At 42.0% G+C, this 12,760-nt stretch overlaps 1 protein-coding gene across 1 annotated transcript in view; it reads left to right on the top strand.

Moving 5' to 3' along the window:
* Window positions 1-2,422: 2,422 nt before the first annotated feature.
* The window catches only part of ZDHHC15 (zinc finger DHHC-type palmitoyltransferase 15), a 257,211-nt gene continuing 246,873 nt past the window's right edge, over window positions 2,423-12,760 (top strand). Inside the window, exon 1 of the mRNA XM_028137195.2 lies at window positions 2,423-2,567. Coding sequence (XP_027992996.2) covers window positions 2,432-2,567 — 136 coding nt within the window. The 5' untranslated portion in view covers window positions 2,423-2,431. The remainder of the gene's footprint in view (window positions 2,568-12,760) is intronic.

Genomic DNA, 12,760 nt, shown 5'->3' on the forward strand with positions numbered 1-12,760 from the left:
GTCCACTCCCGACACCTGGGCAAAGGTAAGAGTCAGTGCTGATAACACATCTGCCTTTTTAGTAAGATGTGTATCCAAGATGGCTTTGCCTGTTGCCTTGGGTTCAGCTGACAATAATTAAAGAAATGCCCATGTTACTTCCCAGGTGCTATCTACAGGGCTGTTTCCAAATTTTAGCTATTATAAATAACACTACTATGAACATAAGGATGCATATATTCTTTCTGATTGGTGTTTTGGGGTTGCTAGGATATGTTTCCAGAACTGGGATCACTGAATCAAATGGAAGTTCCATTTTTAGTTTTTTTTTTTTTGAGGAAACTCCATACTGTTTTCCATAATGGCTGCACCAACCTACATTCCCACTAGCAGTGAACTAGTGTTCCCTTTTCTCCATATCCTCACCAACACTTGTTAATTTTTTTTATGATAGCCATTCTGACAGGTGTACGGTGACATTTCATTGTGGTTTTAATTTGCATTTCTCTCATGATTAGTGACTTTGAGCATTTTTTCATGTGCCTCTTGGCCATTTTTATGTCCTCTTTGGAGAAATGTCTATTCATGTCTTCTGCCCATTTTTTAATTGGAAGACAAACATCCAAATAAAAAATGGGCAGAATATCTGAATAAACAATAAAGATTTTAAAATTTGTCAAAAAATGGTAACTATGGGAGATGATTGATCCGTTAACTGGCTTGAGTGTGGTAATCATTTCTAATATAAAATGTATATGCATAGGCAATCATGCTATACAACTTAAATATATACAATTTTTATTTGTCAATTATATCTTGATAAAGCTGAAAAAAACTTAATATTTAATTATCCATGTCAGGCTCAAATAATTAATTGGGCTATTAAAATATTGCAACTGTAATGAGCCTGCATTTCATTATATTATTAATTTAGCAATATAATAATAAAGTTAATTTAATTTGAAAAACCAGCAACTAAGGTCTTCTCCCTCCCAAAAATGTATTGCATATATAACCATGAATAAAGAACAGAGAGCCACCTTGTTGAAATTTTTGCTCTCACACTGCAGTCATACAGAATGAATCAATCATGGGTTTTATCAGCAAAATCACAAATTTCTTCATGTCATTTCCCTTTGAAAATAATTAAACAGTGAGTATCAAATCCATACAAGTCAAAAACTTGCTATACCTCTATTATTGCATGTATACTTGTGTCATTGAGCACATTGTACTTATGATAACATGAGCTTCTTGGGGATAGGGCCCCTATTTTGTCATTCTTTTATATTAAATTTGACCTAACACAAAGCAACCTTTCGAAAAACATGTGTTGAATTAAATTGCTTCCCTAATTGGTCTCTCTGCTTCCAGGCCATCCTCCTCTCCAAAATTCTGCCAGTTCTTTTACAAAAATACATCAATGATGATGTAATTTTATTGTTCCAAAACTTTTAATGGCTGTTCATAATATATTTGACAAGACAATGTCCACACTCTCTGTCTGAGCATACAAGGACCTTCAAACCCTGCCCTTAGCCTATATTCTCAATCTCACACCCAGCTTCTCCTCTTCAGATAACCTCTTCTCAAGCCTTACTAGTTGTTCCTAGAAAACCTTGGATTTTCATTATTCTGTGCCCTTGCAAATGCTGATTCCTTTGTCTAAAGGACCTTCCATTCTCATATGTCTGACAAAGTCATATTTATAATTAAATATAACTATTTTGTAGCTTTTCCTGACCTCTCACAGAATTAATGTCTCCCCATTTTTTTCTATTTTAATATGTTTATTTATTCTGATAATGGACTGAGTTAACTCCGAGAAGTGAAGAGACGGAAGGAGGAAGCGTCCTGCCAATGGACTTACTTACCCAAGCAGTGACTGCAGCATTAAGTGTAAAGCATATTGTTTAAGCAGCAGTGGGACGACGAAGCTAAATGATCTTTTAGTCATGAGATGCTAAATTGCATCTTTCACACTGCATTTACGTGTGCTCATTTATGCGTGAGGGGGGCAGGGTGCAAAGAGAAAGAGAGAAACAGAGCTCAGAGAGATGAGCCTGGACGCAGTGCAGCAAGAGCAGATGGGCAGATCCATATTTCTTCTGTTTTACAGTTTCTAGCCCTGCATCTAGCGCTGTAGCAAGTGGGTGGGAGAGGAGGAAATGGGAGGGCTTGTACTCTCTCTGAGCGTGCCCAGCCTCAACTGCCTGACAGATCACCTTCCACTCCCAAAAGGCCAGTTCCTATTCGCCATGACTCATGCCTTTTGTGCCAGCCTGGGAGCTCTCTGCCCTGCAGCTCCACAGGTGGTATCAGCTCTGTGAGAAGGTTCCCGCCAGGGTAGGCAGTGGAGCGCTGCACAACGCGCCTTCCAGCCTCCCAGCTGAGGCCCCAGTAGTTCCGACCCAGCGCCAGCAGGCCTGCTAGGTCGATCTTCGAGCTGAAGATGCGGCGGGGCTGGAAGATGGCTCTGTCCGCGGGGCTGCGGTGCTGCCGCCGGGTACTTTCCTGGGTGCCAGTGCTCGTCATCGTCCTCGTCGTGCTCTGGTCTTACTATGCCTACGTCTTTGAGCTCTGCCTGGGTAAGTGAAGCTGGGCACCTAAGAGGGAAATTATGCTCCAGCATCACCGTCTGCCCTATCCTTCACACTGCGGTTTTTTTCTTTAATTCCTTGGGGGAGCTCCTCACCTCCAATCTCTGTCTTCCCACAATATTCCATGCGCTCCCCTTTCCCAGGGGGTCCCACCTTGTCGCCATGGCTTCCCACATAGGGTTTCTTACATTATTTCCTGGCCTTACCCACAAGAAATTCCATGCTCTTCCCACTAGGGCTCCCTTTTCTCCTAAAGGACAAACACTTGTGTCTTGTGTTCTCATTTTGCGGGCTCCTGCCCTACTAAAGTGAGAAAACAACATATTCAGTATCCTTAAACTGTTCACTTATATTACAGGCCTCACCAATGCATTCATCTAGGAGCCCCACATTTTTCAAAACCCTCTAACTAGGAATCTCAAAATATTTCGTGTATTTTCTTTCTAGGCTCTCCTTTTTCTAATGTGGGGACTGATCCTTTTCCCATGTTCTCTCACACTAGATGAAGTGCTTTACATCTTCTCCCACTTGGGACCCCCCAGTATACCTTATTCTATCACACTGAAGTTACCCCTTTTCACAAACTGGCAAGACCTCCATTCTCTTCCCCAGTGGGCTTCAACATTTTTCATCCTCTCCAATGGAGTTTGAGTCCTACAATATAACCTGCTTATAGTCAGTGCAGGTAATCCTTCACACTAGAGCCCCTGACTTTATCACCCTGGGGTTCCCTTAGTCTCTTGCCTTTCTTCTTCGAGGAGCATTCAGTATTTCCCTTAGGGACTCCACATTATTTTCTGACATCCCATACTAGGCACCCTGCTTTTTATAACACTATGGTCCTGCCTTGTCCATTTCTTCGCACACTACAGTGTCCGCTTTACTCTCCCACAAGGGTTCCAACAATAGCTCTCATATCCCTTCCAAGGGCCACAATTTTTCTAATGATGATTCTCCTTTTACCTTTTTTAAAAAAATCTACTTCCCGCCTCCTGCAGTTTCCTTCCACTGTTAGCTACACATTTTGCCCTCCTCTTTCTCAGAGGTTTCTTACTATTTTCTCTTATTTCCCACTAGGATTGCACTTGTACCCAGTCTTATTTAACAAGAAAAATACCATCTTTTCTCACGGGAGTTTCTAATATTTCCGCCCCTTTCAATGGGAGCCTAATTTCTTGCCTCCCCTTCATTAGACCACTCATTTTATAAATTTGAGGTTTCCTCTTGTACTCTGTCTTTTCACACTAAGGAGTATTCCATCTACTCTTTATCTATAAAATGGTTCACACAGTATATTCTATTTTTATAAACTCAGAATATTTCTAGACTTAAACCCCAAGACCCTATTCTGTGTTTTCCCCAGTTGGATAACCCTTAGTCCCCTATCTTTATCACTAGTGTCCTTATCAATTCACAGTGGACTTTTCATATATCATGTCTCCTCACAACAGAACCTCTGCTTTTTCACAGTGAGATCTCCCCTTGCCCCTATTCTCTCATATTGAATAATTTCCATCTCTTCTCTGAGATTCTACTAATAGTTATTGTCACTTCAATTCTAGAATCCCACTTCTAGCACCTTTAAACTTGTGTCCTATAATGTTCCCTACTCATTCAGTATGAGCTCCCAGTATATTTCCAGTTCCCTCACATTAGGACTCTTATTTGTTCTGTTGGATATTATCTCCCATGTCTTTCAAGACTGCTTTATTTCTTCATACCAGATTCTTATCACTTTAAAAAATTATAGTTAGGGTCCTGCTTTTTCCAACCCCAGTACTGAGTTCACTAGGGAGGCAGGAGATACCCCTCTTTTCCAATATAGAATTTTCTTCTAGTCAATTCTGTGCATTAAAGTTTGAATTTTCCTCTTTTTCTTAGATTTATTGTGGAAAATGCATTACGAGTTATTAAGATTAAATTCAATTATTTGCCTTCATACATACAGATTTTAGCTTTGTTTTTCTTTTTATCTAAATCTGGTATGGAGGTGCATTAAGTGGGCTGTGGAATGACTGACTGAAAGTTTTTCTCTTCATAGACCTCACCCTTACTTTTTTGAAGGACTAATAGAAGTGTTAAAAGTTCACTTCCATCATTATGGTATGGATTTTATTGTAAATAATATTAAACATATTATAGATCTTTTCTTTACTGACCTACATGAGCTTTGCCAAGCAACATTTCAAAAGTTAATAATGATTATGGATAATACTTACATAGTGCTAAATCTCTGCGAGACTATGTTCTAAGTACTGTAGATATATTAGCTCTCTATCAACTCATTTAATCCTCACAATAACCACACAAAGCAGGTACCATTACTGTCTATTGTGCATATTGCAAACTGAGGCACAGAGGAGCAAAATGAGGTAAAGACCAACTTAGAGTCAGTGCAGGTAATCAGCTTTCCACAGGTTTTAATTAAGCCATACAATATTAAAAGCTGAAAGGGAATGTAGATTTTTTTTTTTTTGGTTTGTTTTATTTAATACTAGTGGCCTGGTGTACAAAATTCATGCACGGAGAAGGGGGTGTCCCTCAGCCCGGCCTACACCCTCTCCAATTGGGGACCCCACAAGGATCAGGCCTAAACCGGCAGTTGGACATCCCTCTCGCAATCTGGGACTGCTGGCTCCAACCGCTCATTTGCCTGCCTGCCTGATTGCTCCTAACCACTCTGCCTGCTGGCCTGCTTGCCCCCAACTGTCCCCCTGCTGGCCTGCTCACCCCCATCTGCCTCCAGCTGGCCTGCTCACCCCAAACTGCCCCCCCCCACTGGCCTGATCACTCCCAACAACCCCTCAACCGGCCTGATAACCCACAACTGCTGTCCCATCCTGACCTGATCACCCAAAATTGCCCTCCCCTCTTGGCCCCTAACCCCCTCTACCTCAGCCCCGTTTGTCCAGAAGAATGTCCAGAAGGTTTCCTGGAAGGTCTCCCAGTCTAATTAGCATATTACCCTTTTATTAGTATAGATAGAGGCCTGGTTCACGGGTGGGGGCCAGCTGGTTTGCCCTGAAGGGTGTCCCAGATCAGGGTGGGGGTTCCTTTGGGGGGTGGCGGCCTGGGTGAGGGGCCTGTGGTGGTTTGCAGGCCGACCACACCCCAATTGGTGCCGGCCTGGGCGAGGAGCTGGGGCAGTTTGCAGGTCAGCCACGCCCCCATGGGGGTGAGGGACCCCCTGGGGTTCCATGGCCAGCCTGGGTAAGGGGCTGAGGGCCATGTTCAGGCTGGCCACACCCCTTTCAGGGTGGGGGTCTCCATTGGGGTGCCTGGCCAGCCTGGGTGAGGGGCTGATGGCTGTTTGCAGGCTGGCCATGCCCCCCAGTGGGGACCCTCACCCCATGGGGGCATGGCCAGCCTGGGTAAAGGGCTAAGGGCTGTTTGCAGGCCCCTCCATTGGTGGCCGGCCTGGCTGACCCAAGCCTCCAGCGCGCTCAGGCTGGTCCATGGCTGCCGCCCACAGGCCCCTTCTTCAGCGGCCGGCCAGGGCAGGTTGGAAGCTTGGGTCGCCCCCGGCAATGGAGGGAGTCAAGATTCCTCCGGCACTGGGGGCGACACAAGCCTCCCGCTCGCTCCAGCCTGCTCCGTGGCCACCACCCACAGGCCCATTCTTTGACAGCTGGCCCAGGTGGGGGGAAGCTTGGTTTCCTCCGTCTCCGGGGGTGACCCAAGCCTCCCACCTGCTCCGGCTGGCTCCGTGGCTGCTGCCATCTTTGTCCCGCTAATTTGCATATTCCCTCCTGATTGGCTGTGAGCATCATGGAGTGATAGTCAATTACCGTATTTCTCTCTTATTAGTATAGATATTTGCAAAGCACTTGTTACATGTCAGACTATTTTTAAATGACTCTATACACCTTTCTCTCTCCCCCTCTTCTTCCCTCTTGCTTTCCCTTAATCCTCATACTAAATTTATGAGGTACATAATATTCCCATATTAAAGACAAGACAACTGAGACACAGACAGAGCAAGAAGCTTGCCAAAGATTACAGAGCTAGTAAATAGTCAAAGCTTGGATGGCAACCCAGGCAGTAGGCTCCACAGTCCATGTTTTAATCACCACAGTATCCTAACTCTTTGCCTCTTTTCAACTGATACAGAGGTCAAAACGTATAACCTACTGCCCACATGTAGCCTGCAGATGTTTGTTATTTGGCCTGAACAATGTTTTCTTAACATTTTGCACCAGTTGCTATTATTTAAAAAACAAACAGATAGGAGAGTAAGGTAGCCTTGTCATTCAATTCTAGCTCCATTAGTCCACCCTGTCTTCTTCATTTTACAATCTTTAACAAATTAGAGACCTGGCTTTCAGAAAGCTTAAATGAAATTTTCCTAAAGTCACATGTTTATTAAATTAATGGAAAATTGGATGTCAAGTCTGCCTGATATCAAAGCAATACAACCAAATTAACAGATTTAAGTTTCAATATGACTAAAAAAAGTAATATTAAGGACTTAATTTCTTTCCAGAAATAGAGCCTGATGTCTTTCTCTCTAATGTGAGGTTAGAGCTGAAGCTAAAAATGGTATATATTTTTTAAGTTATTTCTGGTAATTTTTATTTGGTGCAACATATTGCTAATTTTGCCTTCTTGGACCTTGGCCATTTTTCTTTGTATTCCTATAAATAATATATTTTTTTTATTGATTAACGTATTACATGTGTACATATCTTCCCATTGCCACCCACTCCACTCCCATACATGCCCTCACCCTCCAGTGTATTGTGACCATTGGTTATGCATATATGCATGCATACAAGTTCTTCAGTTAATCTCTTATCTCCCCCCCTCACCAAATTTCCCGCTGTAATTTGACAGTCTGTTTGATGCTTAACTGCCTTTGTTCATCAGGTTATAATGTTGTTTATTATCCATAAACTAGAAACCCGGTGCATGGAATTTGTGCACGGAGGGGGGTTGTCCCTCAGCCCAGCCTGTACCCTCTCCAATCTGGGACATCCCTCTCATAATACAGGACTGCTGGCTCCCAACTGGTTGCCTACCTGCCTTCCTGATTGCCCCTAACCACTTCTGCCTGCCAGCCTGATCACCCCTAACCACTCTGCTGCCAGCCTAGTTGATGTTTAACTGCTCCCCTGCCAACCTGTTTGCCCCCAACTTCCCTCCTCTGCCAGCCTGGTCACCCCTAACTGCCCTCTCCTGCAGGGTTGATCACCTCCAACTGCCCTCCCTTGCTGGCCTGGTCACTCTCAACTGCCCTTCCTTGCAGGCTGGGTATCTCCCTACTGTCCTCTCCTGCTGGCCCTCTTGTGGTGGCCATCTTGTGTCCACATGGGGGCAGGATCTTTGACCACATGGGGGCAGCTATATTGTGTGTTAGAGTGATGGTCAATCTGCATATTACTCTTTTATTAGATAGGATAGAGGCCTGGTGCATGGGTGGGGGCCAGCTGGTTTGCCCTGAAGGGTGTCCTGGAACAGGGTGGGGTTCCCTTGGGGCGTGGGGTGGCCTGAGCAAGGGGCCTGTGGTGGTTTGCAGGCTGGCCACACCCCCTGGCAACGCAAGAGGAGGCCTTGGTATCTGGAATTTATTTTCCTTCTACAATTGAAACTTTGTAGCCTGGAGCAGAACCAAGCCTGCTGCTCCCTCCGTGGCCGGCAGCCATTTCTGTTGCAGTTAATTCACCTTCTATAATTGAAAGTTTGTAGCCTTCAGCGGGTGGGCCTGGACAGGGTATGCAGAAAGCTTTGCTTCCCCTGTTGCCGCCGGCAACCCTGGCCTGCTCTCTCAAGCTCCGTTCTGCTGCCATTTCTGTTTCAATTTGTTTACCTTCTATAATTGAAACTTTGTAGCTTGAGTGGAGGCTTAGGCCAGGCAAGGGCAGGAGGAAAGCTTGGCTTACTCTATTACCTGGAAAACCTTGCTCTCTGTGGCTGTAGCCATCTTGGCTGGGTTAATTTGCATACTTGCTCTGATTGGCTGGTGGGAGTGGCTGAGGCGTGGCTTGTGGGTGTGTCAAAGGTACGGTCAATTTGCATATTACCTTTTTATTAGGTAGGATGAGTGCGATCATGTGGTATTTTTCTTTCATTGACTGGTTTATTTCACTTAGCATAATGCTCTCCAGTTCCATCCATGCTGCTGCAAATGGTAAGAATTCCTTCTTTTTTATAGCAGCATAGTATTCCATTGTGTAGATGTACCATAGTTTTCTGATCCAGTCATCTGCTGACGGGCACTTAGGCTGTTTCCAAATCTTAGCTATTGTAAATTGTGCTGCTATGAACATAGGGGTGCATATATCCTTTCTGATTGGTGTTTCTAGTTTCTTGGGATATATTCCTAGAAGTGGGATCACTGGGTCAAATGGGAGTTCCATTTTTAGTTTTTTCAGGAAACTCCATACTGTTCTCCACAGTGGCTGCACCAGTCTGAATTCCCACCAGCAGTGCATCAGGGTTCCTTTTTCTCCGCATCCTTGTCAGCACTTGTCGTTTGTTGATTTGTTGATGATTGCCATTCTGAAAGGTGTGAAATGGTACCGCATTGTCATTTTGATTTGCACCTCTCGGATAATTAGTGATTTTGAGCATGTTTTCATGTGTCTCTTGGCCTTCCTTCTGTCTTCTTTCGAAAAGTATCTATTTAGGTCCGTTGCCCTTTTTTTTATTGGGTCATTTATCTTCCTTTTAGTAAGTTGTATGAGTTCCCTGTAAATGTTGGAGAATAAACCTTTATCAGTGATAACATTTGCAAATATGCTCTCCCATACAGTGGGTTTTCTTGTTGTTTTGATGATGGTTTCTTTTCCTGTGCAAAAGCTTTTTATTTTGATGTAGTCCCATTTGTTTATTTTCTCTTTAGTTTCCATTGCCTTAGGAGTGGTATCAGTGAAGAAATTTCTTTGGCATATATCTGAGATTTCTCTGCCTGTGGATTCCTCTAGTATTTTTATGGTTTCCCATCTTATGTTTAAGTCCTTGATCCATTTTGAGTTTATTTTTGTGTATGGTGTAAGTTGGTGGTCTAATTTCTTTTTTTTGCATGTATCTGTCCAATTTTCCCAACACCATTTATTGAAGAGACTGTCTTGACTCCATTGTATGTTCCTGCCTCCTTTGTCAAATATTAATTGAGTGTAGTGGTTTGGGTCAATATCTGGGTTCTTTATTCTATTCCATTGGTCTATATGCCTGTTCTTGTGCCAGGACCAGGTTGTTTTGAGAAAAGTGATTTTGTAATACATCTTCAAATCTGGTATTGAGATCCCACCTACTTTGTTCTTCTTTCTCAGGATTGCTGTGGCTATTCGGGGTCTTGTTTTATTCCAGGTGAATTCTTGGAAAGTTCTTTCTAGGTCTGTGAAATATGCCGTTGGTATTTTAATGGGGAGTGCGTTTAATCTATAGATTGCTTTGGGTAGTATGGACATTTTAATGATGTTGATTCTACCAATCCATGAACACGGTATGCGTTTCCATCTATTTATGTTTTCTGCTATCTCTTTATCCAATATCCTGTAGTTTTCTGACTAGATGTCATTTACCTCCTTAGTTAAGTTTATTCCTAGGTATCTTAATTTTTTGGTGCCATGGTAAATGGGATTGTTTTCTTAGTCTCTCTTTCTGTAAATTCACTGTTTGTGTATAGAAATTCCATAGATTTTGTGGCATTAATTTTGTATCCTGCTACATTGCCGAATTCATTTATTAAGTCTAATAATTTTTTGATGCAGTCTTTAGGGTTTTCTGTGTACAGTATCATGTCATCTGCGAATAATGACAATTTTACTTCTTCTTTTCCAATTGGGATGCCTTTTATTTCTTCTTGTCTGATTGCTTCGGCTAGCACTTCCAGTACTATGTCAAACAGGAGTGGTGAGAGTGGGCATCCCTGTTTTGTTCCTGTTCTTAGGGGAAATAGTTTTAGTTTTTGCCCATTGAGTATGATGTTCGCTGTGGGTTTGTCATATGTGGCTTTTATTATGTTGAGGTATGATCCTTCTATTCGCACCTTGCTAAGAGTTTTTATCAAAAATGGGTGTGGGATTTTGTCAAATGCTTTTTCTGCATCAATTGATATGACTATGTGGTTTTATCTCTCAATTTGTTTATGTGATGTATCACGTTTATTGAATTGCGGATAGTGTACCATCATTGCATCCCTGGGATAAATCCTACTTGGTCATGGTGTATGATCTTTCTGATGTACTGCTGGATCCTATTAGCTAGAATTTTGTTGAGGATTTTGGCATCTATGTTCATGAGGCATATTGGCCAGTAATTCTCTTTCATTGTGTTGTCTTTATCTGGTTTTGGTATTAGGGTGATGCTGGCTTCTTAGAATGAGCTTGGAAGTGTTCCTTCCTCTTGAGTGTTTTGGAATAGTCTGAGGAGGATAGGTTTTATTTCTTTCTTGAATGTTTGGTAAAACTCCCCTGTGAAGCCATCTGGCCCGAGCTTTTGTTTGCTGGAAGCTTTTTGAAAAGTTCTTCAATTTCTTCCATAGTCATTGGCCTATTGCAATGTTTAGATTCTTCCTGACTGAGTTTTGGAAGCTTGTATTTTTCTAGGAATATGTGCATTTCCTCCAGGTTGTCCAGTTTGTTGGAATAGGGTTGTTCATAGTATATTTTAAGAATCCTTTGTATTTCTTCGGGGTCTGTTTTTATTTCTCCTCTTTCATTTCTTATTTTGTTTTTTGGGTCCTCTCTCTCTCTACTTCTTGGAGAGCCTGCCTAGAGGTTCATCAATCTTGTTTATTCATTCAAAGAACCAGCTCTTGGTTTTGTTGATATTTGCTGTTGTTTTTTTAGTCTCTATGCCCTTTATCTCCACTCTGATCTTTATTATTTCCTTCCTTCTACTTACACTGGACTTTTCTTGTTGTTCTCTTTTAACTCTTTGAGTTGAAGTGTTAAGTAATTTATTACCATTGTTTCTTGTTTATTACAGTAGGATTGTAGAGCTATGCACTTCCCTCTCAAGACTGCTTTCTCTGTGTCCCATTGAGTTTGGATTGTTGTGTTTTCATTGTCATTTGTTGCCATGATGTTTTTTTATTTCTTCTCTGATCTCTCTGGTAACCCATTCATTGTTTAATAGCATGCTATTTAGTCTCCATGTGTTTGATTTTTTATATTGTTTTTATTGTAGTTGATTTCCGGTTTAATGCCATTGTGATCTGAGAAGATGCTTGATAAAATTTCTATCTTCTTGAATTTGAAGAGACTTTGCCGATGTCCTAATATGTGGTGTATCTTTGTAAATGTTCCTTTTGCACTGGAGAAGAATGTATATTCTGTAGCTTTGGAGTGAAATATGCTAAATATGTCAATTAAGTCCATCTATCTAGTGTGTCATTTAGGATTTCTGTTTCTTTGCTGATTTTTTGTTTAGTTGATTTATTCAGTGGTTTCAGTGGGGTATTAAAGTTCCCTATTATGACTTTATTGCTATCAATCTCTTCGTTGATATCTTCCAGAAGTTGTTTTTTGTATTTGGGTGCTCCTGTATTGGGTGCATATATGTTTACCAGAGTTATATCTTCTTCTTGAATTGCTCCTTTTAATATTATGTAATGGCCTTCCTTATCTCTTGTTTTGGCCTTTACTTTTTGTCAGATATAAGTATCGCAACCTCAGTTTTTTTCTCATTTCCATTTGCCTGAAAAATGTTTTTCCATCCCTTCACTCTCTGTCTCTGTGAATCCTTTGTTCTGAGGTGGGTCTCTTGAAGACATCAAATATTTGGGTCATGTTTTCTTATCCATTCAGCTACTCTATGTCTTTTGTTTTTTTATTTTTTTTATTGATTAAGGTATCACATACTTGTCCTCATCGCCCCATTCCCATCCCACACCCCTCCCCACACATGCCCCTACCCCCCTGTTGTCCTTAACCGCTGGTTAGGCTCATATGCTTGCACACAAGTCCTTTGGTTGATCTCTCCCCTTTACCCCCACCCTTCCCTACCCTCCCTCTGAGGCCCGACAGTCTGATCCATGCCTCCTTGTTTCTGGGTTTCTTCTTTTTCATCAGTCTATGTTGTTCATTATTTCCCCTAGATGAGTTATAAATACACTTATAAGAACCTAAAATGAGACAAGCAATAATGGTTATGGTGACAGGCAAATGAATCAGTCTGTAGTAAGTTTCTTTCTGGGCCAACAGTTCTTTTGAGACCCAATTTCAATGTCCAAAAGT

This window comes from Eptesicus fuscus, chromosome 1, assembly GCF_027574615.1.
Source record: "Eptesicus fuscus isolate TK198812 chromosome 1, DD_ASM_mEF_20220401, whole genome shotgun sequence".
NCBI classification, from domain to species: domain Eukaryota; kingdom Metazoa; phylum Chordata; class Mammalia; order Chiroptera; family Vespertilionidae; genus Eptesicus; species Eptesicus fuscus.